Below are 27,772 nucleotides of genomic sequence, written 5' to 3' on the forward strand. Positions count from 1 at the left end.
TGTCTTTGGATTTATTGATGGTCATGACACGATGATGGCAGGTGCATGTGCACATTGTTGTGTCAACTACATGTTATAAGTCGCAAGCGAGAGCGCACGCTATCTATCTGTACGAACATGTGGAGTGAGTGTCAGATAGTCCAAGGTCGCAACACGGATATCACGGAATGGATGTGTGATTGTTCATTGAAGCCTGCTGCAAAATTCATTTGTACAAGTGGGCGCGCTGTACACGTTATTCTGTGCCATACCAGCTGTATACACCACAGAAATGCTGACTCTGGCTTCATCACTGCCCGTTTCTCAGACATTCAAATGGCATTCATGGGTCAATCCGTCATCCCCTTCCCGTTACCAAGGTATCGCCCTCGCAATTCGCTACGGCAAAGGATCGAGCTCAGAAGATTTCCATGTCAAGCTCTGTCTCCACTACCTCACAAATCTTGGGTAGATCAGCTCGTAGCTCGTCCATACCCAACTCAGTCAGGGTCTGCTCAAGCTCCTCGATAATGCTTCCTTCCACATACGGCAGCTCAGCCAGTCGCCGCACAGCCCATGCGACTATTCCACGTGGTGACATATCAATCGTATCATTAGCAGCGATGTCCGGTTCATGTGTAGAGACTGTGTTCGGCTGGAATGTCGACGCAGCGATTCCGGGCGACGTCTGGGTCTCCTCTAATGCTCTACGAAGAATGATGAGAATCGTGTTGGTGTTTGGGATCATTGCTCCATACACCACGAGCTGGTACAGATCCGGTTGATCTCTCGGCGCGACGACTATTCGCTGGCGCTGGATGCTGTTCAAAATCTCCGGTCGAGCACGAGGCATACGCTTCTGCATTTCCTTGTCCCCTACCATCTTGATAGGTGCATCGTATGTACTACGTGCAGAGTGCGGCCAAAATATCCCAAGCAGATGACGTCCAGCGGCACTGCCTTTCGTTGTGACCACGCCTTCTAATATAATGTTGAAATCCGTTGGCAGCATGCGAAACTTGTGGTGCGCAGCTCGCACTATACGCAGGCCGTATGCGAAGTGGAACCACGTGGAGTCGACAGCTGCCAGAACAGTGAGCAACGACTGTATCACGACACGCCTATCTGGAGATGCTTGTTTGCGTGGCTCAAACTTGAGGGACACCATATCAGCCAGAAGGACCTTTGCGCGTTCCAAGTGCTGTTTGCTTGCCGTGTTATCCTCATCGGCCGCAGGCACCTGAAGAAGCATTGTGCGCACCAGATTAGCAAGGTTGGCGTTGCGAAACTTGGGCCCTGGCGTGCTGGCAAGATGTTCCAACACTTGTCTTGCGTCGTCCCATTGACGCCGCTGTACTAGACTGTCGAAGACTGATCTCAATGACTCTCTTCCTAACTGGCTGTCCTTGAACTTTGTAAGAAGAGCTTCGTCGTTACTGGCAGCAGCAAAGCGTATCAGAGCAGGCTGGAGGTGCGTATCATTATAGGCAGTGGGTCGTATGACGGGCCCATCAACATCGGCCTTGTGAAGTAGCCAGCGGCCGAATTCAAAGGCGTTTGCTTGGGTCACTTGGTCCAGGAAACGTGCCAGCACAGTGGGCGGAATCTGCACCTCGAAAGCAGGATAATCGACGCTGGAAACATTGCTTGTAAACATGTCTTGTCGATCTAGTGTTTGGAACAGGGACGTCTTCGCGCTGCGTCTCATACGAGAACCTTGCCCAAAGAAGCTCGCCACTGACTTGATCTTGTCTACATCTGCGCGATGCTGGATTTGCTTGAACACTGCAAGAGCACCTTCGAAACTGCCGGCGGCGACCTGGCCGTACAGTGCTCGGTGGAGAACACCTTGCATCGCCATGCTGCCATCTTGGACATAGGCTGGCATATGCTGGGTATTGGCATCGTACAGGCCATCTCCGAACCCATCTGACATGGCTACCACCTTGCGCGCATTCCCACTGTCGTGTTCGGGCGTAATACTGTTGGTATCAAGAATGCGGAGCATCAACGAATTCCATGTGCCGAAGCTAAGGCTTTGCTTATGCCATTTCAAGAACTTCTTGAAGTCATGGAGCGCATCCAACACATCTTCGACATTGACGCCTCGTGCACCTACGCCGACATTGACTGTGCACGACACGGCATCGATATAGGCATTGACAACTTCTCCGCTAATGGTGCGCTCCACAGATTGGATGGGGGCGTGTGCGTCGTCCATCGACGTCGCGGACTTGGTCTTGAAGAGGAACTCCCAGGACCTCCAATCTCGAGGTTCTGTCCCATAGTTGGACGGCAGTGACTTTTGATAGTCTGTCCATGATAAAGGGGCCCATCGGTGTGTCTTATCCGTGACTAATGAACGAAGTACCTCCATACCTTGCCGAATCCAACCACCGTACAGGCACGACCAGAGAATCAGCTCCATCCATACCTCAGCGCGTAGACCAGCGACGTGGACTCGAAAGACGCTGCCGGGTATCTCTGGTCGGAACGTAGCATACTGACTACCATTCGCACGTGCTTCATCTACGACGAGCTTTTCGTGGGCGCGCCACGCAGCATCTGAGAGCGAGGTCAAGATGCGAGAGGACAGAAAGGGAATCAGTGGTGGCTGCTGGATTGCAGAGCTGTCTGAATTGGGCTCGGCCTGATAAATGGCCAAGGGCATGACTTCGCGGTGATGCAGATATGCTATAATTTCCAACACTTCAGGCTTCGTCTCCCCTCCGACACATGCCTTGACCATCGCGCCTAAGGTGCGCCAGACTTGTCCAAGAGCATCATGACGTAAGGATTCTTCGCGATTTTTGTGCACCGGGTGTAATCCATCCAGTAAGTCGTCCAAGGATCGTGATGGCGTGGAATTTGTTGCTGATCCCATGTCCTCGACCTCGAATTGCAGAGGCTGTCTGCTGGCCTCGTACAGATCTGGCACTTTTTGCCAAATGCTGCCCACTCTCGCTAGTCTGGACTCCTCGGCATGGCGAGCGGGAAACTTATCCACCAACTTCTTGATCAACCACACTACAGCACTCCATCGACCCTGTTCGATACCGAGGTGGTACAGGAGGTCCATTGGCTCATGCCCCCCCTTCCAAGGATACTGAGCAGCCAGCAATATTTGCGCAACATCCACAGCACTCAATGGCAATGCAGGAGGCGTGACATTGGCGCTGCGGAGATGTGGCGGCAATGCACCATCCAGTAGGGCCGTCCAGGCAGCAGCATCGCTTGGAACATGGGAGAATCTCTCAAAGACCGGATATCGTCTTTCCAATGGCGATCTCAGCTTCCTGGCTGGGATGCTGTCCTGTGCTGGAGGTATGTCGCCCGATGTTGTCGACAGCGGCCTCCCATGGCCCGTGGCGGAGCGTGCGGTCCATGGTGGGAGTCCCCGCGGTGCAATCGACTGTGCTCTATAGACCCTCCATGTTCTCATTGGCGCAGGAGCAGGAATATGTACATGAGGATGTCGTGAGGATATGGTTGTTGTTGGTGATGTTGAGAGGGAGAGGAAGAGGAAGAATGGAGAGGAAGAGAAAGAGAAAGTGCAAAAGTGTCATGACGTCCCCGACGCGATGGACGCGATCCCTGCTGCAGATCTGAGTCTTGGCACTCCGACTTGTCCATACAACACTAAACACTTCACCACACAATGGAAGCTACAGGTACCTCAACCTCACACATCCTCCTCCATACCTGTATACCAGGTGTACACACTCGTTCCATACCATACCGTACCATACCACACCGTCCTGGGGTGACCCTCCTACCCATCTTCACGTCGTCACATACCACTCTCCTACACACTCTCCTCCTCATTGAGACGCGTCCAGACACGCGAACGCGAACCAGTCGCAACGAGAATCGTCAACATGAGCAGCTACCGCGTTGGTAAAGTCAACACCTCCCTCCCCCGTCTCCAATGGACACAAATCTCACTCATACTACCACAGAGGTCGCTGTCAGCGGCCGTGCAGGCTGCTCGAATACCGCGTGCAAGAACAAGGAGAGCAAGATTGCCAAAGGCGAACTGCGTCAAGGAGTTCTGGTGACGATCCACGAGCACCAGAGCTGGAAGTGGCGTCACTGGTGCGGATTACTGCTGTGCGCGACCTATGCATTGTTCTTCATCACTAACCGAACGCAGGGGATGCGTGACGCCCACTGTCTTGCACAACTGGTGGGAGACCGCCAATGAAGACCTCGAGCTCGTCGACGGCTATGAGGAGCTGCCAGATGACGCCAAGGAGAAGGTGAAGACCGCACTGGAGGAATGTCATGTCGACGATGACGATTGGAACGGCGTAAGGAGCGCTACATCTCGATCATCATGACCTTCAGCACTGACACTCTTCTCAGGACGTGGAGATGAACCGCTACAATCCGAATAACCCCAAACAGGGCATGTTTATCTCCAAGGCAGAGCAGAAGAGAAGAGACAAGGTCGGCACTCGCACTTTCACTTCGATTATGCCACCCATGCTAACCTGAAGTAGGCAAATGAGGACGCTGAGGAGGAGAAGCCCTCCAAGAAGCGTTCCCGTAAGCAGGAAGAAAATGAAGATGAAGACGAAGCCGATGAGAAGCCTGCGCCCAAAAAGTCTCGCGCCAAGAAGGCCAGTGCCGCAGACGATGAGGCTGTGCCGGTGAAGAAGACGACCAGAAAGAAGGCACCAGCCAAAGAGGTCAAATCAGAAGACTCCGCCGAGGACTCTGCCAAACCATCCCCACCGAAGAAGACTACCAAGAAGAAGGCCGCCGCCGCCGCCAAGCAGGTCAAGGCTGAAGACTCGGGCGTAGACGATGTCGAGGCAGCTGCACCCAAGAAGTCCAGAGGTAGAAAGCCCAAGTCTGCTGCAAAGGCCGAGCCATCGAGCGACGTGCGTGATGATTCTGCCGAGGAGCCCGAGCCTGTGCCCAAGAAGAAGACTGCTGCGAAGCCACGCAAGGCCAAAGCTGCTGCGCAGGTCGAGCCATCCAGCGACGCTGGCGAAGGTTCTGCCGACGAGCCCGAGCCTGTGCCCAAGAAGAAAGCTGCTGCAAAGCCACGCAAGGCCAAATCTGCTGCGCAGGTCGAGCCATCCAGCGACGCTGGCGAAGATCCTGCCGACGAGCCCGAGCCTGCGCCCAAGAAGAAAGCTGCTGTGAAGGCACGCAAGGGCAAGGCCAAGAAGGCTGCTAGTGAAGACGCCTGAGCTCACTGCGTTGCCGTTCTCGTCTTGCAGGCGATTGCTCCCTTCCATGATGTGGAAGCAGGAACCGGCTCAATTCTTTTTGTTCGACCATCGAGACTGTGCTCGTCCTTTGCGCTATGCTCGCCACACCATTGCGCTAAAGGCTCTGCGTCGTTCGCTATACATCCATCGAGCTTGCATCGGGCACGTCATGTCCGGTCCTACTGCAAATCTTTATTCAGCCAGCATGCTACGCAGAGATTCTGTGCTTTGCGGCTCAATGCCATGATACCCTTTTTATACTGTACAAATTCCGGGCCCTCGCAGCAACGGGCGTTGCGTGCAATGCTCAGGCATACTCATGACACCAGCCTCTTGACAGCAAGCACAATCAACGCAACAATGGCGTTGTCATAACTACGTACTGGGCGGCTCAGGAGTACGAATCATATTATAGTCGACACGCCACGAAAACAACACGACACTGAAAACGTTAGTGCTTGCATTGAGTTCCAGATCTATGAGATGGTTCTGTAGAAGGATCTCGCTAGAATCGATAGAGGCACGCTACTTGCACTATCAAACTCTGGTCTTCTGCACTAGTCTAGTTTAATCAAGTCATTGACGCTTCGTTGGAGATTGCACATCCCTCCTCTCACTTCTTAGCAGACATCATTGCTTGTCTTTCTTCATTGCAATGCAGTCATACGCGCTGACACGCTCTCTAGGTACTCGCGATTAAGCCAGATATAAAAGCCAGTAGCTGGTTCCCAAGGCTGACCAGAATGTGTAAACAGTGGAACATTAGCAAGCGAGATCCCATCTCCGTCCCTGATATCGAGATTCCACACATCTTCGCTGCTACCTTAGTCACGCTGCACTGCGCAATCGTTGTCACTACTCCTGATGTCAGTGTGACAAGCATGCTCTGCCGGCAGCTGATCTGGACCTGAATAGCACTACCTCGAATACCTAGGAGGTAAGCGTGATGAGGAGTCGGCAGTAGTGACGTAAAGTGAGTAGAAGCTCTCATGACATGACTGACCTGACTGAGGTCAAGACAGTAGGTAGGTATTGTATTTATATATAAGTATATTGTTATACATACTCGGAGTCTTCTGCAGCTTTCGCATCTTTTTCCTCCATATCACTCAAACGCAAAAGAAAACCCCTTCTTCCTGCTCGAACAGCAGCCACTACTACAACATCACCAACTCAAGCACCCTTTAAAAAAAAACAAAGGAAAAAAATACAACATGTCTTCCACCGACGCTCCCGCAGGTGACGTCCAGGATAATTCCTACGTCAACCGTCCCGGCCAAAACGAATACAACGTCCCCGTCGTCAAAGATGACACAGCAGCAGCAGCCGCTACTGAAGAAGGAGGATACACGGACGAAAGCACCGCCGATTCGGATGCTCAATTAGGTATGTTTTATCTCTCTCTCCTTCTCTCCCTTCTCTCCCTCTCTCCCTCTCTCCCTTCTCTTCCTCTCACACACTCACTCACCTCTCCCAACAACAGCAAAAGACGATCTCGACATCGACAAAACCAACATTCTCGAATCGAGAACTCGTGGAGCAGCAAAGGATCAAGGATCTTATACCGAGCCGGGAGATGAAGAGGGGTTGCCTGGGCCTGATGAGGATGGGACGAGTCGGGGACGACAACAGTAGTAGATTGTGGTGGTTGGAGAGACTACCGAAGTGCAGATGACGCAGAAGAAAATTGTTGGGTGGGTGTGGTTTCATGGATGGAAATTTGATGGTTGGATGATGTGATATGTATGTGTATGTGCTTGGCTAGGTAGGTAGGTAGGAATGAGTGGATGGGTGAATGAACTTGGGTGCTGCATGAATATCCATCACTACCGTACCTGACCTTACCTGATATCAAATCGATCGAGTAGGTAGTTGAACTGGATAAGGAAATATACTACAACTATGTAGGTAAGATTTCAATGGCGTTTTCGTCAAACACAGAAACTGAATTTATATACGTATAAGGATACCTATGTACGGTATCTGTGATTCCAATACATTACCAACCTGTACCTGGTACGTACGGTACTTTGAACAAGGAGACAACAGAGCACGGGCCTTTCTTTACCTGAAGCATTTGAAATTCGGCTGCCACTTCTTCTAGGGGACTGCCACCACGCACATAGGTATCTATGCTTTGACATGGTTACCAAAGTACTTGAGATCGAAAAAAGTGAACGCCGTTCGTCTGCCATATAAGAAGCATGTACAAAGTGATATTAGAAAAGGGGGTATCTTTGATAAATTCGCAGTTCCTCATTCCTTCACTCCTCCCATTTCTCGATCAGACCAGGTTTCATCCGTCTACAATGCAGGCTTCGGCATCCCTTTCCCCTCCTTCTCCCACCCTTTCAATCTCAAATCTTTCGCCTCTTTTACAAGTCTCGTCACCTCTTCCGACTGCACCGCCTTCAAACCATACACATCGACCACGTCTTCCTTTCCACTCTTGGCAGCGATCCTCACTCCACAGGTCTGTAGAGCCTCCCCCTCGGTCTGAACCGTACATTTCTGAGCAAACTGGCCCCAGCTGGCTAAACATCTCTTGCTATTCGCAAGATGGGGTAACAACATGGCGAAACAATGGGGCATTGCTTCGTACCACTCGAAAGTGACTTTGACATTCTGATTCGCAGCTCGTGTCGCTACCACGACGTCTTCGTCTGCGAGCAACTCATCGCCACAGCACATCCACAGGGGAGGAGAATTGGTCCAGTCGGAAGCGAGGACTACCGATACGAGGGGATGGTCGAGGAGACTCAAGTCACAGAATATGTCGCCTCTGGGAGGGTCGGTGGGCCAGACGGAGTCTTGAGGAAATATGGAGATGGCGTCGTCGTGGTTGGCGGGCGGGAGGTAGTCGTATTTACCGTTGGTTTTGATGCTGGGCATGGAACGGGAGATATCGAACCAGCCCGAGTTTGCCGAGGCACCTGCGGGAATGGGAACGTGGACATCTTTTCCATAGAAACGGACAAGAGGAACTCCTTGGGAAGTGCGATGTAGTTGCAGGATGAGTTGAAGCAGGGCAAAGCTGAGATTCCCGCCTGCTGAGTCGCCTGCGAGGATAATGTTTTCGGCCGGCACGGCTTCGTGCATGGAGCCGGGCGGTGGGTAGAGGAGAGAGAGATATACTTGAAAGGCATCGAGTAGCTGCCCCGGGAAGGCGGTTTGAGGGGCGAGACGGTAGCGGACAGAGCAGACGCGACCGTGGGACTCCTTGGCGAGGCGGGATGTGAGGGCTCGGTGTGTGCGGGGATCACATAGATAGTATGCTCCGCCGTGAAGATAGAGAATCGTGGCTTCGCTCGTGCGAGTTGGTTCGGCCATGAGACGCTTGTATTTCTCCTCTTCACTGACGTTCGGTAGGGGTTCATCGTTGCTCGCATTAGGTCTGTAGCCTGTCCACTCGACTTCGAGATCCCCCAGATCTGGCTTGGTATATCTCAGCGCCTCCTTGTTGGGCGCCATATCGTCAATAGCTTTGAACACGATATCCCTCAGACCTAAGACATCGCTACCATCCTCATCGCTCTGGGGTGGCGGAGGAATTGTGGCGTCTGCAATCCAAGTTTTGCCCTTCTTGCCTGGCTCTTTGATAGTCTGCTTCTGCACCTTTAGGATTGACGGAGCCTTCCTCTTGCCGCCACTCCCTCCACTCATCATGTCCTTGAGCACTTTGACCGTAATTTCCGTTCGCAAATCCCAGGACTTTGCCGTCGGGCTGAGGCCGAGGGTGTGTTGGGCTGCAGCATATGATAGACCCGGGATTTGGGGAGCGATGAGCTTGACGAGACCCCACGGGGAGTCCATTGTGGGCGATGGGTGGTGTCTACGTCTGGTCCTGTCCTTGAAGACCGATCGGAGTGTACCTAGTTTCGGAGAGAGAGCGGAGAGGGAGGGAGGGAGAGGGAGAGGAGGAGGAGGGAGATGGATGTAGGGTCAGGTCAGGTAGGAGATAATAGGGAATAGGTATGGTAAGTATGTTGAGAGGAGAGAGAGAGAAGGAAACGAGGTAGACTGTCCCTTGCCGTCGGTTTCAACAAGAGGACTAGTGAGATGGATTAGAAATACCTACCGCCTACCGCCTACCGCCTACCGCTATAGGAGGCGGAGGCAGAGGCTACCTCCTAGGGCTAGGAGGGTGTCGTGTCGTGGTGGCTTGCGTTGCCTGCCTGGGCGGGAATGGCTTCGGCCATTATCCGACGATAAGAGTGGAAAAACAAAAGGCGCGACCACATGAACAAGTTAAACACTGGAACAACTTGTCATGTCCGGATGTACCTGAAATGTACCTGAATACATCAATTGTTAAGTCTGATCAAGAGACGACGTCATGCCTCGGCCCTTGAACCGGGCAGTTATATGTACTAGCCTGTCGAATTAATCCCTTTCTGGTATATATTAAGTACATGTATGTACATATATGTGTCAAACACGATTACTGCTTGCGGAAGATGCGGATGTAGGTGAATAACGGTGTAATTGTGATTGACTGAGAAGACTGTCGATGAAGAATTGAAGATCAGGACAAAAAGAGTTGTTGTTATACAGTGCTAAGGGTACGGGATATCGACGCAATCACAGGGGCTCCACATTACTACAGAAGGAAATTGCATGTGACAGCTATATACAGTATGTGTACAGGTACCTGTACTGTTACAAGCAGCACACCTTGGCCAGTGACAATCAATCTTAGGTAGTTGTCATTCAAATCGAGCGAGAAAGTCGTCCACCAACATATACAGTAGTTTAGGTATGCGAAGGCATCTCTTGTAACCACAAGGCGGTTCAGCAGACTGCAGCTGGCATACCTTATATCCAAGGCACTGTAGGACAGTGTTCATCAGCCTGGTCGGATAACGACAATGTCTGATGGTCATCAATTCGTGCGTAGAACCACGGACTCAAGGATACACTATGCAGAGTGCATCTACTGTGCAGACCATCGCCCCTCAAACAACAATAGAGGCCGTGGGGAAGAGGATACCAAGTCCCAGGAAGAGCTTTGTTCTTCAGCAAACATCGATGACTTCCTCCAACACCGCTCGACAGCATGCCTGAGCCTCTCACGAACCACTTTCAACCTACAGGACAATGTTCGGGAGATCTGCAGCTGCCAAAGCGGCGTGATACGGGGAGAGCCCAGCACGACAGCGTGCCGAATCGTGTTGATACAGCGTGTGGGAACAGCCAGGAGGCCAATAGGAGTGACATTGCTGTCGCTGGCAGCTCAATAGACAGGCCTGATTAGACAGCCCTCTCGGACAGCGAGGGCAATGCAAAGGCCGAGGCTAAGCGTAGTTCTATAGCCATCACGACGCCGCCTGGGCCAGTCTCCCATCGGACGAGACCACATCTCCGAGTCAAGCTGTGCTTTCCAGCATGCGAGATGTTTTCGAATGTCTTCAGCCCATTGACATGCGACACGTCCGAGGAGCTGCTCTCCAGGATCCAAGTTTTTGAAGGGCCTCGCGTGGTGCTGGTATTCGGCACAGGGCGATTCAAGCCATCCTAGTACTAAGACATCCAGGATTAACATGGTCATTCGACACCCATTCGCATTCTGCGCGATGGCCTTCACGCTCAGGACGCCTGTGATGAGTTCTTGCAAGAAGTCTGGAGCCGGGAGAGTGCAGAGTCCTGTGAGAACAAGCAGAGTACAGTGGACTTGAGGTTGATGGAAGAGTGAAAGATGGAGAGAGCAGGACTCCTCCAGCTCTCGGAGGGATCGGAGGTGCCAATGGTGCGCTACATGCACGATAAGGCTTATCAGACGGATCACCATGGGTCACCATCCTGCAGGTGAGCTTGCGAAAAAGTTGTTTTACAGAAAACTCTCTCACACTGAACTCGCTCTCACTCTCGTCACTCTCACTCACTACCACCATCCACTTACCACCACCCACCACCCACCTCTCTCTCTTGCACCACCTAGCAGCCATCACTCCCTACCCTTTCCACACAGCAAACATGAGCAAGGGCAAGGTCTGTCTGGCCTACTCTGGCGGTCTGGACACCAGCTGCATCCTCAAGTACCTGTTGGTGAGTCCATCTAGCCAGACATCACCATCACCATGGAGCAGCGAAAAGGCTGGCTGCTGCTGCAAGGTGGTGTCATTCACAAGTCCAAGCTAACAGTGGGCACAGGACCAAGACTATGAGGTGATCTGCTTCATGGCCGACGTGGGCCAGGAGGAGGACTTTGAGGCTGCAAAGGAAAAGGCACTCAAGATTGGTGCGACCAAGTGCTACGTGGAAGACATTCGCCGCGAGGTAAGAGACCAGAGATATGACCGCAGAATGGCGGGAAACCAAAAAAAAGTCACACACACACACTGACATGATTGGCGATTCAGTTTGTCGAGGAGCTCTGCTTCCCCGCCATTGCGTGCAATGCCATCTACGAGAACGTCTACCTTCTCGGAACGTCGCTCGCTCGTCCCGTCATTGCTCGTGCGCAGGTGGCAGTCGCCCAAAAGGAGGGCTGCTTCGCCGTCTCCCACGGCTGCACTGGCAAGGGCAACGACCAAGTCCGCTTCGAACTCGCCTTCTACGCTCTCCAGCCCACCATCAAGGTCATTGCTCCATGGCGTGACCCCGTCTTCTACGAGCGCTTCAAGGGTCGTCAGGATCTGCTCGACTACGCCGCAGAGAAGGGCATTCCCGTCACTAGCACAAAGAGCAAGCCATGGAGCATGGACGAGAACCTGGCACACTGCAGCTACGAAGCTGGCATCTTAGAGGACCCTAACACCGAGGCTCCTGCAGACATGTGGAAGCTCACCGCTGACCCCACCAAGGCACCCGACAGCCCCGAGGACTTCACCTTGACCTTTGAGAAAGGTCTGCCCGTGAAGCTAGAGTACGAGGACGGCAAGAAGAGCGTGACCGACCCCGTCGAGCTCTTTCTCACTGCCAATGCGATTGCCCGCAAGCACGGTGTGGGCCGTATCGACATTGTTGAGAACCGCTTCATTGGTCTCAAGTCCCGAGGCTGCTACGAGACTCCTGGTCTGACTATGCTGCGAGGTGCCCACGTCGACCTCGAGGGTCTTGTCATGGACCGCGAGGTGCGTGCTCTGCGTGACCAGTTCGTCACCTTCCACTACGCCAAGATCCTCTACAACGGCCTGTACTTCTCTCCCGAGCGCGAGTTCCTCGAGGACAGCATCGTGTCGTCGCAGAAGAAGGTCAATGGTAGCGTGCGCTGCCGTGTATTCAAGGGCATGTTCAGCTGCGTCGGCCGCTGGTCCGACACGGAGAAGCTGTACGACGCCAGCGAGAGCTCCATGGACGAGATTGGCGACTTTGCACCATGCGACACCACCGGCTTCATCATGGTCAATGCCATCCGTATCAAGAAGTACGGCAACGCCAAGGAGGAGGCTGGCGAGAGTCTGGTCCAGCAGCACAAGGTCTCTGTCTAGAGCAGACATTGAGAGAGGTCAGGACACTGCACACTGGGAGCGAGCAAGCGATCCATTCATGCAAATGGATGCGCTTCGATGTTCAGCTTGGAGTCATGGACCATGCTTTACACATGGATGTAGAGTAGAAACGAGCTTGTTACAATGATACCACAAAAGGCGTTGATGATGATGATGATGATTTTCCAGACACCACATGCATTACTTTTTTCACTTGCATCTTTTGTTGTGCTCCTCCTTGTAGAATACTGAGATACTTAGCAGGATGTAGTTCGGAAGAAACCGGGGGGTGGGTGACGCCTGCGAGCTCTTTGCCTCGTGCTGACACATGCAAACATCGACGCCATCATGGGAAGTGGCCCTAGAGGCAGATTGTCCACTTCAGGGAAAGATTCTCCAATAAGTTCCCTTCCACGCCACCAGACTCTGTATACATTTATTTCACTCTTCCATTCTCACACACGCATACACACACACCACAATAACACCAACACACAGCTTCGACCACTGATATACCGTCAACATGGGCTGGTTCTGGGCAGATGCGACACCAGCGCTACCCTCAGCTCCTCATCCTCTGCCATCCCGATTAGATGCGCAACCTCCAGTAAGGTCTAGGCTCTGATACATAGCTGGTATACACCAACTACGAGGCTAATATGTCCACCCATTCATCCAGCCATCATGTCCCATGCACAACAAACTCGCCTCGAAATCGTCGCCAACACCGCCACCTCCCAGCGATCGCCCCAGCGCCTGTCCGGTCAAACACTCCAGCGCATCGGCGACACCTGCTTCCATGAACCCATCCACATCTGCGGAACCTCCTCCACCGAGCCCGACACCCTCCTACATCTCCAAGCTCAACCCTCTCAACTACATGCCCTCTAATCTCGCCAACACCCGCGAACACGCCGAACAGTCCATCGCCCTTCCCCTCGATCGCGAAGCCTCCACTATTCCCCGCGGCGATGGCCAAGGTCACTGGGAATACCCTTCCCCTCAGCAAATGTACAACGCCATGCTCCGCAAAGGCTACACTGACACGCCCGCCGAACACGTCGAATCCATGGTTGCCGTGCACAATTTCTTAAACGAAGGCGCGTGGGAAGAAATCAGAGGTTGGGAAGGTCGATTCAGCTCTGGTCTCGCAGAAGCGTGGAAGTATTGTGTCAAAGGAGAGGAAGGATACGAGAGGCATGCACGTTTGGAGGCGTTGAAGGTGCGAGGGAGGGAAGCAGAACTCCTCACCCATGAACCAGAACTCATCCGATTCGAGGGTCGACCAGGAGATATGACGCCCAAAGCGAGAATGTTGAATTTCATGGCCAAAGTGTGGCCCGAGCAGTTCCCAGACAACCCGCCTTTCGATCGCCATGATTGGTTCGTCAGGCGGAAACCCAAGCAAGGCGGAGAGAAGGAGGTGAGATATGTGATTGATTATTATTCTGGTCCCCCGGAACCTACGGGTGAGCCGGTCTTCTATTTGGATGTGAGACCTGCCGTCGATGGACCCGTTTCTGCCGCCGAGAGGCTGTTGCGATGGGGTGGTGATGTGTGGTGGAGAGCCAGTGGTGGCAGTGTCAGAGAGGAGTTGGCGAGGCAGCAGAGAAAGTAGTGACAGTGTTAGTAATGGACCACGTGTATTGTGTGAATTGTGGGCAAAGACTCGGCTCCCGGGGTGGTTAGTGTATGATGGACGACGAAGAAGAAGAAGAAGTTCTTTTGACATGGGAAGCGTGGAGTTTTGGCGTTGTAGTTTGTGCTTTGCATCCTGCATTCTGGATCGAATGGAGGCACAAAGGGGTGTATACCAGATGGTCAACGATGATTGAAAACCAGTACTCAGCTCCTCTTTCAACAAATAACAATTGGATGAAGTGTGTTATGATAATTATCACTGCAACATGATCGATAAAGAGTGCATCCTTCATATCCTATCCACCTTGTCTATCTATCCTCAAGCCCCTTTTTCTCTCCCTCCCTCCTCTCTCTCCCTCGGCACAATCAACTTCTTCCAACTCTCTCCCCTCTCCCTGTGGCTTGTCAGAATGTCAATCGATACAAGTACCTTATCTTACCTTAGGTACCTTAAGGTATCTAAGTCAAGTACATGTAACTAAAGGCATGCATCCCTACAAGATAGAGAGAAGTATATGTACCTACCAGGTATGTAGGTATGTAGGTATGTATGTAGGTACCGACGAAACTCCCAAATACCAACAAGGAAAAAAAAAGGAAAAAACAAAGGAAAAAGAAAGGAAAAAGAAATACACACGGGTTTTGCGGGTATAGGAGGTAGGTAGTAGACCATTCAATAGACAGAAATCAAGGTAGCTACCTTATATAAGGTATCTATCTATCTAGCAGGATTAGACTAGAGAGAGAGAGAGAGAGAGAGAGAGAGAGAGAGAGAGAGAGAGAGAGAGAGAGAGAGAGAAAGGGAGAAAGGAAGAAAAGGAGAGAAAAGAAGAAAAGGAGAGAAAAGAAAGGAAAGGGGACTTTGGGAAGACTAATCATCATTGATACCTGTAACTCGGTAACTCCTCTTCTTTCTCTCTTCTTCATCTCTCTCGCTCTCTCAAGAAAACGCCATCATGCCATGGGTATCTAGAAAGCCACAAAATATCAAAATCAGAAAAGAAGGATGCACCATTCTCCTCTCCAAAAATGCTGCTACACACGACGTTGAAAATGCGCTGCGCAGAACGTTGGTGTAGGGAAAAACCCCCCTCTGCCATACCCATACTCCTGTCGCTTAATGCCTTGTTTCGCTTCATACAACAACCAAAAAAACAATATCTTTCCCCCTGTTCTTTCCGAGCAGGCGTAGAGATTCTTTTCCCGCTCAGAGTCCTGTGTGAAACGTAGGACTACTCAGCTGTGCCATACCACATCAGATACTCCGCTTTGCACTACTTGCAAATCGCGCTGCTAGAGATGGAGGGCCGAGAACTGCTCCTTCTCTTTCCTATTTTCCGGGCTGTCCAGGTGGAGATTCGCGTTAGGGCGAATGGGGATCGGAATCGGGCTGGCGTGAACATCTGCTGACTTAGGTGGCAGTGCGTCTGCGCTTGAGTACGGGATACTCGCAATCACGCCTCTCCGCTCGATGACAGCGTTCGCAACTTCGAATACTTCAGTAGCCATATGCGTGAATCACTGAGGTTTCCACACGGAGTGCAGGCCCATTCTTCTTATATTTCACCCTCTTCGCTTCCTTCGGCATCGTCGCCTTTGGCGTGAACTGATGGAGCTTTCGTTCTGCCTCCATCATCTTCTCCAGACTGAGGTAGCGGAGTCTCCGTCGACATTAGGCTTGATTTCACGCCTTCTGATTCTGTCTGTGCAGCATCCATATCAGATTCAGCCTGCTTATTGCCAAAGTCGACACGCATTCCTTCATCTTCCTCGTCTTTGATGTCCTCTACCTCTCCGCTTGTATTCCCAGCGGGTGCTTCTGAGTCAGGTACCACAGTCGTATCCATGGGTATCGCATTGTGCATTGGTTTCGGGTTGTCCACGCCACTCGTCACATGCGGCTCCAGTTTGGGACGCTTCGAGTTGTTCTCATCATGTGATGTACCGTTTCCGTTAGTGATCGGCTGCTCAACATCTCGCTCCCGTTTCCCGCTTGCACTGCTCGCGTCGCTGGGTCTCTCCTCACTTCCGGGAGGCACGAAAGGTGAAGCAGAAGCAGGAGCTCTAGTCACATTCCAGTCGTCGTTAGCGCCATCGGTGGCTGGCGTATTAAGTCCAGCGTAGATAGAACTGTTCCCATCCGAGCCGCCAGTCACTGCAATGCCGTCCACCTTGTTTGCAGATCCATCGTAATTCGAAAGCATGTACTCGACAGCCCTCCGGATCTCTTTCAGCCGAACGTGCTGCAGCTCCCACCAAGGACGTCCCTTAGCATCATCTGGTAGGGATACCTCGCAGAACTTGCACGCAGCGTATAAGCTTGCTACAGCAATCGTGCGACTGCTCACCAGCAGACAGAGTTGCGTATTATTACTGTCGGTCACGAATCCCCAGGCTGCATTGCGAAGTCTCTTGTTGTGTTCCACATTATAGAACTTGAGCATCTCAAACAGCTGCCTGTGGGGACTCTCTACAGTCAGATCGAAGCACAGCGTTTCCAGCATATGGTCTTCATTGTGCAGTATCAGGTCTCTCCACCTCCAAAAATCTTTGCTCTGCTCATCAACCACGAGATTGGGATTCTTTTGCGCCACTCGGCAGAACGCCAACACCAGTTCTTTCATCTTTCTGCAGCTCTCTTCCACCTTGGTTGCGAGAAACAGGGCTGTCGCTGCTGCCTGGAAATGATGAAGTTTCGGAGTGCCATTCCTCTCTTTCGCCAGGCTCCCTCTCATCAAGAAGCGCTGGAAGAAGATGCTGGCAGTGCTCAAGGTCAGCTGTGGCAGCTTGAGCATGATGCCGACCTGTACGATGAAATTGATGCCCTTCACTCGTCGATCGCGCTCATCTTCCACGCTCATCCCGTCCTGAATCGATGGCGCATTGGCCAGCTCCTCGTCAGTGAATAGCCATTGCGCCTCTGCTTCCGCCAGTACGCGATTCGGGCTCTTAGGACGTTGTCGCGTCGCGGGATGTGCTGGCGGAAGATGCTGGGTCTGTGATGGCGGTGGCATGGTAGCGCCACGTGTGTACGGTATGGTATGCGCAGTGAGTAGATGATGTCCTCAGCCGAAAGAACAGTTTTTTCTGCAGTTTGTGCTCGGAACTGGAGGATGCGATCGGGATGCTGTGACCTGCATGCGATGGTGGCGGTGGAGGTGGTGGTGGTGGTGGTAGTGGTGGTAGACGGCAGACTCTCTTCGTGGGAGCTCGGGCGGGTGTCTATGCGATCGACACATTGGTTGGCCGGTATCTGCGCGGCTATCGATGTCGTCGTCGTCGTTGTCGTCTAGTTCGTGGTGGTAGTGGCGTGAATGTAGATGTACCAGTGCAAGTGCATGTGAGGTAGGTCGGTCGGTCGTGATTGATGGATGGGCAAGGGACAAGCCGATCGCGAGAGAGCGCAGGATCGCCACGATGCCACGTGCAAGGGACTGAAGGGAGTCAAGGGACTGACTTTGCACCCTGGGCCTGGTCACCATCATCGGGCATTAATTCAGCCTCTCCGTCTTGCCTTGCCCTCAATATCTGTATACCACCTTTTTACCTACTACCTCACCTCGCACTCTCACCCCTCTGTCTTGCCCAGATCAACCAATCCCCCCTGCCTGCCTGCACGATGCCTTCAGGTGCCGGAGGTATGATGCCCTGACTGCCGCTCGAGATGGGCCCCTCCCACCAGGTACATCTGTGCTAATCGCGGCGCCTGTAACAGCCGGAACGAACCCAATCCACAACAAGAAGGCCAAGAAGAAGGTCGTCGAGGAGGACGAGGATGACAAGGCCTTCAAGGCGAAGATGCTAGCCGGTGGGTGGTCGAAGTGTGCTGTCTGGAACAAGGGAACAATCTGATCTGACGAGTACCACTAGACAAGAAGAAGCTCGAGGAGGCAGCAAAGGCTGCATCTGGCAAAAAGGGTCCTCTCAACACTGGCTCGCAGGGCATCAAGAAGAGTGGAAAGAAGTGAGGAGTAGGAGATGCGCTAGGAGCGAATTGATGCGAGGCCATGTGACCACGAACCACGAACGAGACGCACGGCAGACGGCAGACGGCCTGTGGGATGGATGGGCAGCATGATGCGTGAGCATAGGCGTTAGGGAGATATACCACTGAAAAGTATGGAGATTTGGCACTGCAGTAGCCGAATGAATGTGGACACTGCTTGGATCATGTCAATCATTGGTGCTTGGTCGGGAGTCGTGGCTACATGTATGGCATGGCTTGTATTGACTGCCACTCTGCAGTGGAGCGGTATGATTTGTGACTGGAGCTGACAAAGGATATCCTGAATCTTAGTAGCAAGCAGGTGTTGTACTCAGCTCGCCTCACCTGAGGCACCTCTTTTGGTTGTTGCGCACCAGTGCAACGATACTGTGTCAAGGTTCGGAATTCAAGGACGCTGTCACCGGCGGGTCTATACCTCCAACACCTGCTCTCGCGACGCTGTATAGATTTCATGATTGGAGCGCTCCACAGGCACAATCGACCTGCCACTACAGACAGTGGACTGTCTTAGGGCCTGTTCAATAAGGTGTCGCCGACCTGCCAGGTAACCTGCCGCAGGTTGGTTTCTACGTATTAAACGCGTTTAATGATTATATACATACAGTCTTAATCTATTAAACGCTTTGGCAGCTCTATCTATATACTATATATTCTCAAACCTACGAACCTACTATCGTATATTAACAACCTGCTACTATAGGTTGCTAACCTATAGTATATTGCCGGCTTGCCTATTTAGGTAACCTATAATATATATCCGCAGGTTTCTACTAATATTGCTATTTAGCTATATTACTTAGTATCTACCGTATATTTTCTATAAATCTACTATTAAACCCCTATTAAATATTACTTATAATAGACTCCGACGACGAATATACCGTCCTTATCGCTACTACCGCCGCCGCTATCGCCTACTACGACGAGAAGCTATCTTAGACACTATAGAAAGAGAGTAATTATAGTATATAGCAAACTGCGTACTTCCTTAAAAGAGGGTAAGAGCTATATAATATATTCTATATAAATAGGAGGATATTTGATCTACTACTACTTTAATTAATAGAGTATAGGTTAGAGGCGGAGCGTACCCTTACTATAGTAGAGAAAGTACTATACTTTCTTTATATTATTAGACAAGGCAGTAGCTATCGTACTATACGAGCGTTGTTCCGAAGGCCTCTAGGGACAATTAGTAACAGTTTCTATACTATAATAGTAGCCCTGCTTTCGATATACCCGCTAGTTATAAGAGAGCCTAATTATACGACTATACCCGAGAGGATTATAAAGAATCTGAAATTCTACCTATATTTCAAGGATTGTATAGGGGCACTAGATAGTAGTTATATTAAAGTATATATAGCTAGAGAGACTAAGCCCTATCGAAACCGTAAGGGAGATCTCTCTTAGAATATATTAGCTATAGTAGACTTTAATATACTCTTTACCTATATCCTTACTAGTTAGGAGGGCTCTATAGCTAATATTATAGTACTTAGATATACTAGAGATATAGAGGGCTTTAGTACGAACCTTCTAAAGAATAAGTACTACGTTGCAGACGCTAGGTATATCTCCTTAGATATAACTATACTACTATTTGTAGGGGGTATAAGATATTACCTTAAAGAGTAGATATAGCTAGTAGTTACCGCTATATATAGTAGTGTTCCTTAGGCCGATTTGCGACTAATAGATAAGAAGGAGCTCTTTAACCTACGCTATTCGTCGCTCCGTAATATAGTAGAGCGAGTATTTAGTATACTGAAGATACGCTTCTATATACTCGAGAAGCGGCTAAAGTACTCGATATAGATACAAATTCAACTAGTCTATACCCTAGTAGCCCTATACAACTTTATTAGACAGGCTAATACTAATAATAACCTATTCAATAACGATTTTCGTCGGATAGAGAGGGATATATTAATGCCTTAGCGTAATAATATATTTAACTAGTATAGAACAAGCTATTTAAATACTACGACTTAGGCAAAGTAGGAACGTAAGATAGATAGGCTCTATAATAGAGTTATATTAGAGATATAGCAAGACTACAAGGACTATCTTGTTACTATTAGCTATAAAGTTCGAGAACAGAATAAGATACCCTAAAAAAGTTAATATATATACTCAACTATTGTAACAACCCTACGGTTAAATACCCTATAAATAAGAATAATATATAATAGCCTATTGTTCTTTGACCTTATAGAGTAGTAAGTATATACCTATAAAGACTATAATATAGTTAGCATTAACGGAACTATAAGATATCGAGGCCTACTATAGAAGGCGTAGAATGTCCGGTACTACGGTAGAGCGACGCTCTTCTTCTTAATCTATATCTTCCTTATTAGAGTTAGAGAGTCTAATCTTATAAGGCCTCGTAGTATCTAGGTCGACGTTTAGAACCCTATCTCTTAGAATAACTATAACGAAGTGTCGTCTGCCTATAGCCTCTGCTTTCGCGATACGCGCTAGCTGCCTCTAACGCTATCTACGTAGTAGATCAATACGAGCTATATTACGGTTAAAGGTATTATTAGTATTGTTATCGCTTTAGACTATAGCTATAAACCGAAGGCAATACTCGAAATTGCCTTCGATATACGTAGCAATATACTATAGTTGCTTATTAAACGTACGTAGACAGGCCTATTAATAGACTCGAGAACTATAAAACTCCTATATCAATACCCTAGCCTATAAGAGTATACGCTTAGGTTCTATCTTCGTATCTGCAAGGAGCTTAAATACTATATACATCTTCTTACTAAGTACTATAGTACTAGAGGTAGGTTTGATCTCTCTCTTAGATAGAATAGGTATAGCTATAGTACGCCGGGTTCGTATACTAGAGAGAGCCGGAGTAGATAGCCCTAGGGTATTAGGACTATCGACCTTATCTTGTTCCTCGATAGGCTTAATCTCCTTATATTCTAGAGCAGTAGAGACAGCCCGTACCTACTCGACTAGGTACTTAATAGTACGCTACTTAATAGTACGCTTACGCTTAGTATCCTATCTAGCCTTTACCGTACCTATTACTATAGCTATACCGCTAATAGTATACTCGCCGGTTGTAGTCTTTATACCCTATATATTCCTATACTACTTAATGCCTAGTAGAGGGTTATTACGTAGCTAACGTACTTCTTTATAACTGTCTATACTAAGGTACTTTATCTATATAGCATTCGCTATAGAGACAATACTAACCTTCTAATCTATACTAAAGCTACTTACTTCTAGAAGGCGCTTAATAGTAGTTGTCTTACGTTAGTACTAGTCAAATTTGGTCTTGACTTAAGAGAAAACTAGAGCTAGTTAGTCCGTCTGCTTAGGGTATATCTGCCTCGCAGCCTTTATAATTGCTGCTATAATAGTACCCTTTTTATTACCTCTTAATCTACCCGCCCTATAACGGTTTATATATATAAATTCCGAGTATATCTTTAACCTAATAAGCTCGAGACGACGTTCTTTGTCCTATAGGAACTTAGTACGCTATACCCTCTTCTAACTACTATCTACCTATATCTCTGCTATATCGTCCCTACTATCCCCGCTATCTCCTCTATTCCCGCTATTACCGCTACCTCCTCCCTCTTCGCCGTCTCTTCTATCCTCGTTATCTAGAGTATAGTCGACCGGGTCCTAGGATAAAAGGTCGTCGAGGGCAGTACTATACTCTAGTTAAGGCTAGCTCTTACCAAAACTGCGTACGCTGTCTTCTATCGATAGAGATAATAGAGATAGTAGGCTAGAGAGTAAGGACTGTTCCTAGAAACGAGCGGGTTCGTCCTAAACTAGAGTATAGGGTTAGGACTAAGAAGATACCCTAGTAGGTATATTAGGCCGCTTCGGGGGAGGTAGAGAGATATCCTCCGTAGTTATTGCCTTAGTAGCTCGTAGTACTACGGTATTATAGTCTACCTTCTCGTTAAAGAGCTAGTTTTGTAACTTACTAGTATTACGCTTTAAACGAGGTATATAGGGTATAGTATACTATAAAACAGGGCAATCGAGGCGATAGATACTATCTCGAAGTATACCTACGTATTAGTCGTATTATATACTTATATAGACAGCGCGTACCTATAATGAATTACTAATTAATAGGAAATAATGCTTTTGTGTCTAGATAGTTATACGAGATATAGTATACGGATATTTATATATAGGTATACCCGTAGTACTCGGAATAAGTTATACTACGACCTAAGCCAATTTATTAAACAATATATATTACAAACGATACGATAGCTTCTCTAGTACCTTCGGAAACCTACGAGAGTTAAGAGAGTACGATATACGCCGTTTAGCGCGAATTTCGCAGGCCGCGGAACCTGTCGACTAACCTGTCGCAGGTTGGTCGATACCTTATTGAACAGGCCCTTAGGGTTATGTTAGGGTTACCCGCTATAAGATGCCAGCTACCTATATACGTCCGAGCCGTCTTGCCAACAAATCTGCGGCCCGTATCAAATCCCCAAGCAGATTCGTTATACCATGTTCTACGATAGAATGCGAAATAGACGACGAACACGTATAAAGTAACCTCGATGCCGTTATGTCGGGTCTCTTAGCGGTATCGAACTGAGTTCTTACTAGAACTATCTACCACGTCTGTTATCCGCAACGACCACACACAGCAAGCCAGTTCTCATCAGGCTCGATCGACCACATTGGATAGAGACGCCCATCGTGCAGTACAGAATCGTTAGCTTCCGCAACTGGGGCCGCGATACTACTCTATATCGATGTCTGTTTCCAGCAGGTTTCCCTACACCTTGAGGGTCACCTCGGTAACAGCATAAACAAAGCTCTTAAGGGACTTGTTTTGCTCGATGTATCGAACAACAGGTATAACAGCTCAGCTACGGCCAAGAACGCTGTCCGGGAGCAGTATAAGGAGCAAGGGACTTGAAGACTCGCATTCTCCTTGTATGTTCACGGTCGACGTCTCGCAAGAATAAGCAGTAGACATGATCTTTGAAGTGAGGAAGAATTTCATAGCTGAAAGCAACGACCGGAGAACGGAAAAGGTCTCGTCGGTAGGTATAGAAAGCATATATGTTGCCGTTGTGAAAAAAAGAAGGGAAAAAAAAAGAAACAAATGCAAGGTGAGGTGAAAATACTTGTCATGTGCTTAGCGGGCGTTTTAGCGCCATCAACGTCACTTCACGTAACAATGTACACTGAATCCTGTTCCTGGATTTTGTTTTATATACATGTCCCACGGTAGTAGCACGTCACGTTATGTAAGGTACGCGTTTGAGATATATATATTCATTTGATTTGATCTCTACAGAAATTGTTGCTTTTCTCTTTTCTGTCTTTACTAGTATTTACTACTCTTAGATATAGGGAGATCTCCTGGCTACCTAGCTACTACTATACAAAACGACAATGGCCGATGAGAAGAAGAAGAACAACCAGCAGCAGCAGCAGCAAGGAGGAGAATCACGGCAGAATGAAAACAAAGAATTGAAAAATGGTGAGTTTCCATCCAAAACAATCTAACCGAGACTCACCTCGCTAACTCTTTTCCTCTTCTTCCTCCTCCCCCAAAAGTCCTCGGCACCACCCTCCTCCCCCTCATCCAACCCAATTCCTCCTCCCAAAAAGAAGGTCTCAACAAAAACAACCTCTGCCACACCTCCCCCTCCTCCGACCCCACTTCCTCTCCGCGAGGAAATTTCTCCATCGCAGCAACTCTGACCCACTCCTTTTTACAATCCGAATTCGGCGATGATCCTCCTTACAAAGGCCATCGCGCCGGCCAGAAAATGTGTATTTCCGCGCACGATTTTCTGAGCGCCATGCGCGAAATGGGGCCGGATACGGGGTTGAAGGTGGATTTGGAGAGGACGAGTTCGAGGGCGTTGGAGGTCGTGAGGTTGGAGGATTTGAAGAGGTTTGATGAGGGCAAGGGGAAGGGGAGGGGGAGGGAGAGGGGTGGAGGGTTGTGAAGGAGAGATTGGTTTTTGCTTCATTTTCCTGTTTTTCAACGGATAGCATATGTTGTACTGTTGCCAGGAAGTGTACATTCTTCTTATAGCTTTCGCTTCGTATGAAAAGCTCGGCATGTCTTTGACTATCCAGACATTTATAGAGTAAGATATTGGCAAGTAATTTGAAAGCGAGAAACTTATATCGAGGAGAGAAAGTCTTCGTAGAGGGTTGGACATTAAGAGAGGAGCTACAAACTCGTATACGACTTGATAAAGCAAAGGTTTCCCTTTTACTGTTGTTGTCGGCTCTTTTTGTTTCTTTTTTTTCCTTTTTCTTTTCTCAAAGAATCAACTACCGACCATTCGTACAGACTTTCGCCTCCCTTTCCAGATCCTCCCTAGTATTCCTAGCAATCTTCGCTTTTCGTCCCAGATCTTCTGTCCTCGAAAGGCTATTCGGATCCAGAAATGGTTCTTCGCCTATCCCGACGACGCGATTACCATATCGCTCTCCCAACCCTTCATAATCGAATGTAGGAGTATGGAATACCGACCTGTACGATCTATCGCCGGGGATAGGTTAGCAAACACGATGGAAATGAGAACTATGTTCATCAACGACATATGCTCCGAAGAAGACGAAGAAGGAAAAAAAAAAGAAGACGAACCGATGATCCCAAATAACCAAATCATTCACATTCCTCTCCTTAAACCTCACACTACATGCAGTGATTCTCCACCATCATCTTCATCAATTTCTCTATTACCTCCTTCCTTTCTCCCTCTATCAACTCCCTAATCTTGACCAGAAACGGCCTAATAGCAAGAAACCACTCTTCTACCCCGTAACCGGATTGATTCGTCCTCACAACAAGATATACACTCTGCAATTCCATGTTCTTCGCATATCCTCTAGGGCCCCTAAATGTTGTGAAGGATAGGATAGGATATAAAGAGTAGATTCGGAGGGTTTTTTGGATACGAGACTAAGGTGTTAGATAAGGTATTTTTTTCGAGGTTGTTTGGTAAGGTTGTCTTAGGAGCGGCAGAAGACTACGTCGTAGGAGGAGACTTGTTTTTTTGGAAAGACTTTTAATAAGTATAAAGTTAGATCGATTGATCGATTTGATCGAATCTAATATATACGAAGTAGATTCGTTTACGTACTTTGATATATTAATTCTTGTAACCGTTCTTATACTTGTCTACCTAGGCTCCGGAGCATTAAGGATATCTTGTATAATATCTAGATTAGGATATTCAGAAAGAGAGAGAGAGAAAGAAAGAGAGAGAGTATCAATCCAACTAACTACAAAAATATCACCGACAAAATCACGCGAGAAACCAACAAAACAAGCCGTACGCATAACAAAAAGTAGTATATATACCCTACAAAAAAAATCGAACAATCGTATACAATCCAAAAAAAAAAAGATTGCCCTTCTAAAGTTCCAATCCAACCCTCCCTCCCCAAAAAAGATTAATAACGAAAAAACACAAAAATTCAGCCCTAAGATAAAAAAGGCAACAAGCGTAAGCCGTAAGTAAATACCTACCTACCTAGACAAAAAAAAAGAAAGACAAAAGAGAAAGGGTAAGGATAAAGGTAAGGATAAAGTATATCGATTCACTTATACGTACCTCCGTAATCCCAATCCTAATCCTAATCCTAATCTTAGTCCTAGAAGTAAGAGCTTGTAACCTCTTTCTTTCAGTCTATCTTTCTTTCTTTCTGCTCTAGTTGCAAACTTAATTACAACTTCAAGTTCTTACCTCCTACAGCTTGCGCGTATTTTTTTGCGTGATTTTTTTTCTTTTGGAGATTCTAGGTTAAATAACCTAGGGAGCTTTATCTTGACCTTGACGGGGAATTGGGGTTGATAAGAAGCGAAAGCGAATCGGGAGGAGGGGAGGGGAGGTGAGGTGGTATGATATGATGGATCTGACAGGCGGATGGACGGACGGGATCTTAACTACAGACTACCTGGGGAAGTTACCTTACCTAAAGACTAGGGCAATAAGGTAGATATATGCACTGGCCTACTAGGTCGTAGTTCCGGAGAAAAGGAGAAAGAAAAAAGGAGGGGGGGGGATAATCCAATACCTACCTTACCTGACTTATCCAATCGTATTTGTATCGTATCATTTTTACTTACTACTTGCTACTCCCACTACTCCCACTACTACTACCCCCCAAATCACCCGCCTTAGCCGCAGAAATTTCCAGCGCCCTAGCAAAACTCCACCGAACTCGATTCTCCTCGAGCGATAAAACCCCTCGAATCGTCGAGCCTCCGGGAGAAGTGACTTGATGTCTCACCGCAGCAGGATCTCTTCCACCTTGCGACATCATGAGAGCGCCAGTTCCCATCATCGTGTGACTGAGCATTTGTAAGGCTTCGTCGGGTTTCAGTCCGGCGGCGATGGCGCCTTCGATGAGTCCTTCGAGGACGATGGTGAAGAAGGCTGGTGTTGAGCCGCATAGGGCTGTGCAGGCGTTCATGGTGGAGGGTGAGGTGAAGAAGACTTTGCCGAGGCTGTGGAAGAGGTTACTGACGAGGTGGAGAGTGTTGTCGTCTTGCATCGAGGAGGAGGAGGAGGAGGAGGAGGAGCTGTCTCGTTCGATGATGGTGGTGGATTGCCCGGCGAAGCAATTGATGTTGGGCATTGCTCGCACAATTGTGTATGTGTTCTTCTTCTGTGGTGGAGAGTCGAGTTCGAGTGGTGAGGTATGCTGTGCTGCCGCCGCCGCCACCGCCGTCTCCAAATTCATGGTTATCGCGGACTGTATGTCATTCACCGTGACGCCTGCCAAGACACTGATGATGATTTTTCCTCGGAGAGAATCACTCATATGAGGCTCTTGGAGAAGCTCGGCCAGCAAGTGTGGTTGTACGGCCAGGAGAACAATGTCGGCTGTGCGGATGGCTTCGACATTATTGCACACTTGAATGTCTACGAGTGAAGATGCTTTGGGTGCCACTTCCTGGACCTTTTGCCTGATCGTGTCCGCAGCTTGCTCGCGCCTGTGTACAAAACACTTTAGTTGAGAGAGAATGGATAACGTAGATGAATCTCGCAAAATGTCAAATCATACCTGACACAGGCTACAAAGCGATAGGCCTTGCTCCAGCCATTCTGACCATCATTCCTCTTGGCTACTCCGGGTAGGTCTAACGAATCAGAGAGGAGGCCTAGGAGAATGGCTGTGCCAAGAGCGCCTGCAACTGTCAAAAGGAGTTCTTGTGTGACTGACAGTAATAGTCACTACTCTTACCACAACCAAGAATAGCAAGAGTTCCACTCCCGATTTCGCCGAGCGCTGCAGTTTTGCCTACTGCCATGATTGCAACTCACTGTGTCGGCCGATATCGAGGGCCGACTCCGTTACGACTTATAATCGTATGTGACATATGCCAGATTGACCCCAGAATGGTTGGGGGGGGGGGGGGGCAGCGATCTGATGGCTCGACGTGGGAGCATCCTGTAGCATAGTGTAGGCATAGTCGAGTGTCGTTGCAACGCTACGAG

The 27,772-nt window shown here is 49.0% G+C and overlaps 11 protein-coding genes across 11 annotated transcripts; 7 read left to right on the plus strand and 4 right to left on the minus strand.

Moving 5' to 3' along the window:
- Window positions 1-60: 60 nt before the first annotated feature.
- On the minus strand, window positions 61-3,465 carry SEPMUDRAFT_150472 (uncharacterized protein). Its single transcript, XM_016906199.1, has one exon. It carries the CDS (start codon window positions 3,419-3,421, stop codon window positions 398-400), a length of 3,024 nt encoding a protein of 1,007 aa, XP_016759702.1. The 5' UTR covers window positions 3,422-3,465; the 3' UTR covers window positions 61-397.
- Window positions 3,466-3,670: 205 nt separating this feature from the next.
- Window positions 3,671-5,792, plus strand: SEPMUDRAFT_150473 (zf-PARP-domain-containing protein). The gene is made up of 5 exons (XM_016906200.1): window positions 3,671-3,876; window positions 3,939-4,074; window positions 4,133-4,289; window positions 4,345-4,428; window positions 4,482-5,792. The coding sequence occupies exons 1-5, from the start codon at window positions 3,858-3,860 to the stop codon at window positions 5,178-5,180; spliced, it is 1,095 nt and encodes a 364-aa protein (XP_016759703.1). The 5' UTR covers window positions 3,671-3,857; the 3' UTR covers window positions 5,181-5,792.
- A 531-nt stretch (window positions 5,793-6,323) lies between these two features.
- Window positions 6,324-7,146, plus strand: SEPMUDRAFT_69339 (uncharacterized protein). Its single transcript, XM_016909859.1, has 2 exons — window positions 6,324-6,587; window positions 6,685-7,146. Exons 1-2 carry the CDS (start codon window positions 6,416-6,418, stop codon window positions 6,834-6,836), a joined length of 324 nt encoding a protein of 107 aa, XP_016759704.1. The 5' UTR covers window positions 6,324-6,415; the 3' UTR covers window positions 6,837-7,146.
- A 288-nt stretch (window positions 7,147-7,434) lies between these two features.
- SEPMUDRAFT_150475 (Abhydrolase_3-domain-containing protein) lies at window positions 7,435-9,207 on the minus strand. Its single transcript, XM_016906201.1, has one exon. The coding sequence runs from the start codon at window positions 9,012-9,014 to the stop codon at window positions 7,506-7,508; it is 1,509 nt and encodes a 502-aa protein (XP_016759705.1). The 5' UTR covers window positions 9,015-9,207; the 3' UTR covers window positions 7,435-7,505.
- Window positions 9,208-10,257: 1,050 nt separating this feature from the next.
- SEPMUDRAFT_118860 (uncharacterized protein) lies at window positions 10,258-10,719 on the plus strand (the record flags this gene model as incomplete). Its single annotated transcript, XM_016901460.1, has 2 exons — window positions 10,258-10,384; window positions 10,460-10,719. 2 exons carry the CDS (start codon window positions 10,258-10,260, stop codon window positions 10,717-10,719), a joined length of 387 nt encoding a protein of 128 aa, XP_016759706.1.
- Window positions 10,720-11,089: 370 nt separating this feature from the next.
- SEPMUDRAFT_150476 (argininosuccinate synthase) lies at window positions 11,090-12,818 on the plus strand. The gene is made up of 3 exons (XM_016906202.1): window positions 11,090-11,246; window positions 11,352-11,477; window positions 11,561-12,818. Exons 1-3 carry the CDS (start codon window positions 11,175-11,177, stop codon window positions 12,629-12,631), a joined length of 1,269 nt encoding a protein of 422 aa, XP_016759707.1. The 5' UTR covers window positions 11,090-11,174; the 3' UTR covers window positions 12,632-12,818.
- A 247-nt stretch (window positions 12,819-13,065) lies between these two features.
- SEPMUDRAFT_89318 (Cyto_heme_lyase-domain-containing protein) lies at window positions 13,066-14,527 on the plus strand. Its single transcript, XM_016910496.1, has 2 exons — window positions 13,066-13,238; window positions 13,311-14,527. Exons 1-2 carry the CDS (start codon window positions 13,155-13,157, stop codon window positions 14,247-14,249), a joined length of 1,023 nt encoding a protein of 340 aa, XP_016759708.1. The 5' UTR covers window positions 13,066-13,154; the 3' UTR covers window positions 14,250-14,527.
- Window positions 14,528-15,179: 652 nt separating this feature from the next.
- SEPMUDRAFT_150478 (cyclin-like protein) lies at window positions 15,180-17,415 on the minus strand. Its single transcript, XM_016906203.1, has one exon. The coding sequence runs from the start codon at window positions 17,284-17,286 to the stop codon at window positions 15,829-15,831; it is 1,458 nt and encodes a 485-aa protein (XP_016759709.1). The 5' UTR covers window positions 17,287-17,415; the 3' UTR covers window positions 15,180-15,828.
- A 356-nt stretch (window positions 17,416-17,771) lies between these two features.
- SEPMUDRAFT_150479 (uncharacterized protein) lies at window positions 17,772-18,657 on the plus strand. Its single transcript, XM_016906204.1, has 3 exons — window positions 17,772-17,910; window positions 17,988-18,080; window positions 18,143-18,657. Exons 1-3 carry the CDS (start codon window positions 17,892-17,894, stop codon window positions 18,238-18,240), a joined length of 210 nt encoding a protein of 69 aa, XP_016759710.1. The 5' UTR covers window positions 17,772-17,891; the 3' UTR covers window positions 18,241-18,657.
- A 5,260-nt stretch (window positions 18,658-23,917) lies between these two features.
- Window positions 23,918-24,208, plus strand: SEPMUDRAFT_24365 (uncharacterized protein; the record flags this gene model as incomplete). Its single annotated transcript, XM_016908385.1, has 1 exon — window positions 23,918-24,208. A coding segment is annotated over one exon (291 nt), but the record flags the coding sequence as incomplete, so codon positions are not given.
- A 2,188-nt stretch (window positions 24,209-26,396) lies between these two features.
- Window positions 26,397-27,661, minus strand: SEPMUDRAFT_134709 (coenzyme F420-dependent NADP oxidoreductase; the record flags this gene model as incomplete). The annotated part of the gene is made up of 3 exons (XM_016902654.1): window positions 27,519-27,661; window positions 27,339-27,462; window positions 26,397-27,267 (listed from the first exon to the last, which is right to left on the minus strand). Exons 1-3 carry the CDS (start codon window positions 27,583-27,585, stop codon window positions 26,397-26,399), a joined length of 1,062 nt encoding a protein of 353 aa, XP_016759712.1. The 5' UTR covers window positions 27,586-27,661.
- Window positions 27,662-27,772: the final 111 nt, after the last annotated feature.

Source organism: Sphaerulina musiva (assembly GCF_000320565.1).
Source record: "Sphaerulina musiva SO2202 unplaced genomic scaffold SEPMUscaffold_7, whole genome shotgun sequence".
Taxonomy (NCBI): Eukaryota; Fungi; Ascomycota; class Dothideomycetes; order Mycosphaerellales; family Mycosphaerellaceae; genus Sphaerulina; species Sphaerulina musiva.

Coding starts and splice junctions, on each gene's coding strand:
- SEPMUDRAFT_69339 (XM_016909859.1), top strand. CDS start 6,416: ATGTCTTCCACCGACGCTCCCGCAGGTGACGTCCAGGATAATTCCTAC. Junction 6,588..6,684: donor CGATTCGGATGCTCAATTAG/GTATGTTTTATC, acceptor TCCCAACAACAG/CAAAAGACGATCTCGACATC.
- SEPMUDRAFT_150472 (XM_016906199.1), bottom strand. CDS start 3,421: ATGAGAACATGGAGGGTCTATAGAGCACAGTCGATTGCACCGCGGGGA.
- SEPMUDRAFT_89318 (XM_016910496.1), top strand. CDS start 13,155: ATGGGCTGGTTCTGGGCAGATGCGACACCAGCGCTACCCTCAGCTCCT. Junction 13,239..13,310: donor GATTAGATGCGCAACCTCCA/GTAAGGTCTAGG, acceptor CCATTCATCCAG/CCATCATGTCCCATGCACAA.
- SEPMUDRAFT_150473 (XM_016906200.1), top strand. Junction 4,290..4,344: donor ACGATGACGATTGGAACGGC/GTAAGGAGCGCT, acceptor CACTCTTCTCAG/GACGTGGAGATGAACCGCTA. Junction 4,429..4,481: donor AGCAGAAGAGAAGAGACAAG/GTCGGCACTCGC, acceptor AACCTGAAGTAG/GCAAATGAGGACGCTGAGGA.
- SEPMUDRAFT_150475 (XM_016906201.1), bottom strand. CDS start 9,014: ATGGACTCCCCGTGGGGTCTCGTCAAGCTCATCGCTCCCCAAATCCCG.
- SEPMUDRAFT_150478 (XM_016906203.1), bottom strand. CDS start 17,286: ATGCCACCGCCATCACAGACCCAGCATCTTCCGCCAGCACATCCCGCG.
- SEPMUDRAFT_150476 (XM_016906202.1), top strand. CDS start 11,175: ATGAGCAAGGGCAAGGTCTGTCTGGCCTACTCTGGCGGTCTGGACACC. Junction 11,247..11,351: donor GCATCCTCAAGTACCTGTTG/GTGAGTCCATCT, acceptor CAGTGGGCACAG/GACCAAGACTATGAGGTGAT. Junction 11,478..11,560: donor TGGAAGACATTCGCCGCGAG/GTAAGAGACCAG, acceptor TTGGCGATTCAG/TTTGTCGAGGAGCTCTGCTT.
- SEPMUDRAFT_150479 (XM_016906204.1), top strand. Junction 18,081..18,142: donor CAAGGCGAAGATGCTAGCCG/GTGGGTGGTCGA, acceptor GAGTACCACTAG/ACAAGAAGAAGCTCGAGGAG.